The sequence below is a fragment of the Octodon degus genome, unplaced genomic scaffold, assembly GCF_000260255.1.
Source record: "Octodon degus isolate 3935 unplaced genomic scaffold, OctDeg1.0 scaffold00178, whole genome shotgun sequence".
NCBI lineage: Eukaryota > Metazoa > Chordata > Mammalia > Rodentia > Octodontidae > Octodon > Octodon degus.
The window spans coordinates 2740603-2748314 of NW_004524754.1; the positions used below are offsets into that span (position 1 = coordinate 2740603).

The following is a 7712-nucleotide window of genomic DNA, read 5'->3' on the forward strand; positions in this document are numbered from 1 at the left end:
TAATCTGGATAAGCCAAGGCGGAGATTCTGATTTGGGGACTTCACAGTCACAACTGCCAGTGGGCTGCTGCCGCTGCCGCTACTTACAGACGCTGTTGAAAAGAAAATATAAGATGTAACACTAATGTCAGAAATCTCTTAAAGATGAATTTCTTTTCCCAATCAGAAAGGGGGGAAAAAGTAGTTAAGCATCACTCTACTTTCCAGGAGCTATCACGCAATAAATTAAAAGTATGGCAAGTATTTAAAGAGCAGAAAGAATAAAAGTTGAACATCTTAAATCTGAAAATCCAAAATTCTGAAAAACTTGGAAATCTGAAACTCTTTCATTGTGAGCAAAGGACAATTAATCTGTATTGCCTATTTTCAACCATCCTGAGACCAAGGTAATTAATCAAAACTTAACCATGAAAACTAAAATAAAACCTGGAGCAAATAACATTGGTTATACAGGCATAAAGAAATGTACCCAAGTATAATATCTAAAGTAACAGAAAAACCTAATGTATTTTTAAAGTTCCAAAAATTTTACAAGTATTCCTTGTAAAGAGCCTATGTTTCAATTACTATTTGCCATAAATGGCAAACAGTTTTCCCACAGTACCAGTGAGACTTTGTACGTCATAGCTGTGTTACTTGGGGGGCACTGATATATTTATGTTCCTTGCTCATTTCCCTTTGGGATCTTGGTCATCTTCTCTCACTGTGTAAGACAAATAACAAACTGGTGAGCTGAGGGCCAAATCTAGTTCTCAGACATGATTTTTGGTCCACATGGTGTTAAAAAAAAGAGTAAAGTTTTTATAAATGAGATTTCACATTAAGTTTCTAGTTTCTCTTCATCCAACCTGAAAATACCAGGCCCAAGACTCTGCATGCAAACATGGAAATCAGTGGTACTGGGGAGCTCTGTATCCTCAAAGGGGATATCCACGCTCAAGGCCAACACAGCCCCGCTCAGTTCTACCACAGGGCCCACCTCACTTATTCACAACACTGTCTGACCTCATCCTCCACGCTGAACCAGGAAGCACTGCCTGCGTTATGATATTAACTCTTAATCCATATTCCAATGTCTTCTTTATCTTTTTGATTATGCTTTTTAATTTCTGTAATCATTATGTAGCTTCTTCCATTGAGTATTTACTAATTGTTCTCAGAAACACTTCGAATGATACAGTATCATGTCAATAACTAACCTACCTTTCCTTTCATTTTCCAAAAAACCTTTTTAAGTCCTTATTAAAAATCTAAAACAAAACAAACAAACAAAAAAAAAACTTTTTCATTTTTAAACCAGGAAGGACTTTGAATCTGATATTAGTCCCTGATGTCCCCAATGATGAAATGAGGATCTAGACAGACTATGTACTCAATGCAAGCTTACTGCTAGGGTAGTTCTAGGTGTTTACTGGTCACCACCATGGAGCAACTGCTGTGGAAAATCAAGAGAAGTCACTGGAACAGAGCAAAGAAAATGTGCTGGAGGTGGGAAGAACACAGGAAAGTAGAAGGGACAAATGAGAGACATACCAGACGGAAACATAGAGACCCAGACAAAAGAAGACCTAGAGTGTACACAAGAGATAAAACACGGGGCCATTTCACTGCAGTCAAGGGCTGCTTTAGCTGGAGAAAAGCAGTACAGAACTGGTGCGGAAGGCAGAGACTATGTGGCCCTGGATCAGTAATAGCAAGAAGATAAAGCCCAAGGAAATTTTAAAGGATTGGTGAGCCCTGGCTGTTAATACAACAGAAGTTTCTAGGGACAAGAGGCTGTGCTCAGACACTCGTTAAATGCTGGGCAACAGATGTTGCCAGAAATGTGTCAGGATCCTAAATTCTTATACTTTTTGACACTATAGTTATACTAGCAGGAATTTCTTTAAAAAAGGATTGGGCAGAAATAAAAAACAATGTGGGCCCTCAAGAAAGAGGTGCCAGGAATTTTATTCTACTAAAACAGGAATGATCCACAGATTTGTAAAATAAGGATGTTTGTTTTTATTATATTGAATAAATTATATACAACCTTATTGCCTAATAATAGCAATGGTTAAATAATAAATAGCTACTCAAAGCGCTGGTTTTTGAAGAATGTGCAGTAATATGGGAAAATGTTCATAAGTAATATTTAGTAACTAGGAGAAACTTCACCAGTATGCAGTTGCTAGGCCTCTGCCTAAGACCATAAACATACTGTACCTGGTGGGACCCACTTTGGCCTCCTGCTTTCAGCTGAAGGACTCTGTATCTGTATGGCTTTCCTAGCAGCCTTTGAACAAGAAATCTCCCTTGGTGAAGACTGAGATTCTGATTTGATTGTAGCTGGAGAAGAGTCTATTGCAGTCACTTATTTGAAAAATATACACAAAGAAGTCTGTTATATAGGAAGATAAAGTTCAAGTGCAGCATGTATGTGTAAAAATCATAAAGTTTCATAATCTTATGAAAAATTAAGAAGGCAGTATCACAAACTTGGTAAACTCTTTTTAGATAACAAACATTTATCAAAAGCCTAAGGGCAGCCACCTTCCATGAGCATTCATATGCCAGGCAATGTCATCTCACCCTTTACAACTTCGAGGCAGACTTTGCTATGCCCACTATCAGACAGGGAAACACAGAGAAACCAGGTTTGACCCTGAAGTCTGTACTTCTGACCACTTCATAGTCCTGTCAAGTGCATAGAAGGCTCTACAGTTAGAAAGAAAATATACAGTGCATGGGTCCTGCCCTCAAGAAATTCATGCTCCTGTCACTGGTCTCCAGAGGGAAAGACAGGAGAAAAAAGTTTTGTCTAATGCAGCTTGCTAAGGGGCTTGTCACACTCTAGAGATAAAGGGAACTTCTAATCCAGTGCATGCATTTCCAAATCACCAGGAAGTAGGTGAAATAGCTGAGTCAAACCAAGACTCAAGAGTTGAGGGACGTTTTCTAGGGAGGAGGAACAGACACTGAGAAGTTCTAGGGCCAGTACTGGGGCAGAAATCTTGAGGATTGGAGGTGAGAAATACAGTCAGGGCACAGTGACTTACAAAGAACTCTGTAGGTCACGCAAAGGAGTCTGGGAAGGGGTGAGGGTGGATTAGATGGGGAATACAAATTCACTTTTAAAAAACAAACAAAAAAAGAAAACCTCACTTTCAGATAGGATTTGCTTTTTAAGTGAACATGAAAGGGAATAATTTCACTGTTGAAAAATTTTTTTCCTATTTTCTTTTTTGGTACCAGGAATCAAACTCAGGGCCTCACACTTGCCAAGCAGACGCTGCAGTGCTGAGCTACATCCCTGACCCCTCAGTGGATACTCTTCCTAATGCTACATCTGTATCCAGCTAGACAGGTTCTGTCCAATAGAACTCTGTGATGCCAGACATTTTCTATATTTTATGTTGTCCAACATAGTAGCCACATATAGTTCCTTTGTATTTAAAATTTAGCTAGAAAAACTGAGAAGCTGATTTTCAAATTTTGCTTATTTTTTAAATGTAATATATGCAGGTGGTTACTGGCTACCATATTTGCAGGTCTGCTTTGAAAATTTCTCTTATCAAGGGAGAATAATGTGTGCTGGATAAAAGACTCTCAAAGGCTAGTCAATATATCATTTGTAAGACTAAAAAATAATAAATTTTCCCCATTGCTAATCCTATTACTTAACAAACTTTACTTTCAATATTATATATTAATATCCCTTATGAAGCAATTTGCTCCAAAGTATACAGAAAAGGATTTGATGGTAAATTTCAACTTGGAAACAACATTTGAGTGTATCTAGTGAAGAAGTACAAATATCTAAAGAAAATACAAAATATATTTATACTGTTAATGACTTTTTCACATTGTATCTTGTAGTAGCAAAATAATGGCTCCCCAAAGATGCATCTGTGTCCTAACCTCTAGAACATGTGAGTATGTTTCCTACATCCAAAGGATTCTACAGATGTAAGCTAAGGCTCTGAGGAGATTCTCTTGAACTATCTAGATTGGTGCAGTGTGATCCCCAGTCTTCATTAATAACTAAAAGTGAGAAACAGAGTCAGTGACAACATGAAAAAGCCAGCTGGAACGGGGCCATAAGCCACAGCACGCAGGCGCCCTCTAGAGGCTGGGAAGACCAGAAGCCGATTCTCTCCCAGGCAGCAGGCACAGGATACAGCCCTGGGTTCTGGCCGTTTTTTTGCACAATTAGCCTTTGGAACTATGAAATATAAATACATGTTGTTTAAGGCCACTAAGTTGGAGGTGATTTATTATAACAGCAATAAGAAAATACGTATTTCATTTGTAAAAGTTCCTACATTTCAAATCTAATTTGTGCAAAGCACTTAAATGTCAATAGTTTTAAAAAAATTCTCAATAAAACCACATTAAAAATAGAGCATGGGGGAAAATATATCTCAACTAGTATCTCAATTTTGCTTCTTCATATTCACCACCATGTTACTAAAGGTGAGAGGGACTTTGTTTTTTTAGGAACTCTTAATAAAACAAGGTCTAAATCAAGAAAATTTTGGTTTCAGGGGCTCGGGAGATAGCTCAGTAGAATAAGCGCTTGCCTGGCAAGTGCAGGGTCCTGAGTTCAATCCCTGACACCGCAAAGGAAAAAAAAAAAAAACCCAAGAAAATTTTGGTTTCAAATAAGTATGTATTAAAAAACTAAGGCAGAAAAATTTGTACCATTAAAGAAATGAAACTAAAACCCCCAATAATCTATCATACATTATGAATTCAAAAGTATCATAACTTCTTTAATAACAAACAGGTACTTCATCATAAAGTTTTCATAAATTCCAAAAGTTACACTATAAAAATGGCTTCTAATGGGATTTATTTTGGGGGGGGAAACCTACACAGGAGACAGTATCCCAAGCACAGGGCAAAGAAACTCTGAAATAAAGACTTGGTCAAGCATGAAAGTTAAAATTTATAAGCACCACATGTCCTTGTTCATTTGTCCAGAGAACATGTGGGGCCTGAACTGACTACACAACCCTGGTGTCTAAAAAGCGGCAAGATTTCCAGCAAACACATAACCTCTCGGAGCCTCCGCTCTCTCCCCATCTGCATGCAGGCGGCTGAGCTCTCATGGGCAGCAGAACATGAGCTCTAAAGGCCATCGGACACACCAGGTACTACACTGCTAGTGCACTTTAGGGCCCCAGCCCTATTTTGATTCCTTCTGTACTTTAGCCAGAAACACACAATTGCAAAATATTAAAGAAAAATACAGCAAACAAATCAAATACATTTCTTTTATAAAATTAAATGTCTTGCACCAAGCTTACCCAAAGCTTACATTTGGAATTAGATTTCTTCTCTTTCTTTTCTACTGGGGATTTTACCTTCACTTCTTTCTTTTTATTTTCTTTTACTTTACTTTTTCTCATAGTAAATTCTTCCTCATTATCTTCACTCTCACTACAATCGGTATCATTTTCAGAATCTTCACCTAAAACAGATTACATACAGTAAGACTTCTATTGCTTCATCTGGAGCTTTTTTTCTTTTTCCTGTATTGAGGGCAGAGTAACAGGGTCTCACTACATAGATCAGACTCGTAGTTATTCTCCTGTTTTCAGCTTCCCAAGTAATGGGATTACAGACGTGCGCCACCATGCTCGGTCTCAGTCGCCTTCTCAGCGTGCCCGGGGGGCAGGGCCAGCACAGCATGCTGGGTAGTCTGCTGAGCTATCAGGCCGGCCCCATCTGGAGCTTTTTTTTTGGCAGAACCAGGGATTGAACTCAGGCCCTTGCGCTTGCCAGGGAAGCACTTATTCCACTGAGCCATCTCCCTGGCCCCTCCATCTGGAGCTTTTGCACCAGTGTTTTCTTCTTTTCGCCCCTGGCAGCACCGTCTAGAAGAGAACAATGCAGTGTCAAAACTGGGAGTACAAGTGATAATTGCGCCTTGATGCACATGTTGTTGACCTCAGGTCACTAACTTCTCTGTGCCTCTGTTTCTTCAAAGAAATGGGGATAGTCAATGAATCTACTTCATACAATTGTTGTGCAGATTAAATTATACACACACACACACACACACACACACACACACCTGGCATATAGCAAACGAAGCATAACTGTTTGCTGTTACTATTACCCACTGTCATTTCTCACCAGTAATATTTACTTCCTATCTGAATTCATCTAAGACATTAAGCTCTTCTCTGTTCTGCACAGGCAGAACAGAGAAGAATAATATGAAATAATATGAAAGTGCAGCTGCTACCTTGGAAAAGCAACACTGGCTACCTAAACTGCTAGGTAGGCAATGATCCTGGAGGGAGGGTGTGGATCAAAAAAAAACACACCTTGTAAGAAACCCTGAAGACTGAGTGTAAGTTAGTCTTATATTCCTATAAAACATTTTTATGTGTTAATAGGTACATGCTGGGGCCAGGGAGATAGCTCAGTAGAATAAGTGCTTGCCTGGCAAGCGCAGGATCCTCAGTTCAATCCCCAGTCCCGCAAAAAAACAAAACAAAACAAAAAAAACCCAGTACATGCTTATTTTCAAAATTGACACTATATTAAAAAATATTAAAGGAAAGGAAATCCAGTCAGATTAGACCACCCAAAGATGATCAATCCACACAAGTTCCCTACTTATACATATGAAATATATTTTTATAGAAAGTAAAAATATAAAAATTTTGAAATCTATACAACAGTAGAGAATAAACTATCACTCAGATTCAAACATTTCCAATATTTTTGACACACGCAATTCACCCATCTCTCCTTTATTTCCTTCTTACTTTTGCTACAATTTAGATCTAACATGCCCCCCAGGGTTCCTGTGTGTGGAAGGTGATTAGACTGTGAATCTATTCAGTGATGAGCTCCGCGGCTGCTGTGCTGCTAGGGGTGCAGCCTGTGTGGAGCTGGCTCATGGGGTGTATTACTGTCCCAGTTCCTCTCTCCTCTCTGCTTCCTGAGTCAAGCACCTTGTAATCTGCCACACATTTTGTGCTTTAAGGTGGTTGACCACAGTCTGAAACCGTGAGCCAAAATAGGTGTGGGTGTCAAGTATTTTGTTTTAGCAACTGAAAGACACCTTCCCTTCTTGTGGTACACTAACAAGAATCCCAGGCATGAAATTATTATACTTCTACATTAGGATGTACAAGGGCTGACCAAAATAGTGAATGCTTACACTTTAGAAGAATGATGGTAAAAACACACTGCCACCAATTCCCCTCAAAATAGTCCCCCTTACTTTGAACACTTAACCCATCCTTGCTATTTTCTGAAGCAGTTCTGGAAGTCCTTTGTGTCTACCTGAACTGCTATAGCTGCCTCAATGTAAATAAAACGTTTCCCTTTCACGGTCATTTTGACTTTGTGGAAGACCTGAAGTTGCACAGTGCTCGACCTGGTGAGCAAGGCAGATGAGGACAGAGTGCCAGGGCTCCTACAAGCCTGCCTTCTTGTTGGATGGCACTCAGCAGGAGCTGCCAAGAGTCCTTCCAGAACAGTTTCAAAAAAGTGGCAAAAATGAGTGTACTTGAAGCAAGGGGTGTGTTATGAGGGGGGTGAGTGGCAATGTCTTTTACTGCAATACATTTTCCTTACACAGCAATGCCATCATAAGCAGCCCTGGTAACAGGTTTTTTGTTTTTGTTTTTTTTTTCTTTTCAAAGTTTTATTGATAAACATATAGCAATGAGACAGTTTCAAATCAAATCGAAAGTACAGTTTCAACA

At 39.1% G+C, this 7712-nt stretch overlaps 1 protein-coding gene across 1 annotated transcript in view; it reads right to left on the reverse strand.

Moving 5' to 3' along the window:
* Positions 1–6: 6 nt before the first annotated feature.
* Positions 7–7712, reverse strand: part of Rad51ap1 (RAD51 associated protein 1) — a gene marked incomplete at its 3' end in the record, with an annotated part of 28945 nt that continues 21239 nt past the window's right edge. The window contains exons 7-9 of the mRNA XM_023703770.1: positions 5303–5455; positions 2206–2352; positions 7–92 (exon numbers count right to left, since the gene is read on the reverse strand). Coding sequence (XP_023559538.1) covers positions 7–92; positions 2206–2352; positions 5303–5455 — 386 coding nt within the window. The remainder of the gene's footprint in view (positions 93–2205; positions 2353–5302; positions 5456–7712) is intronic.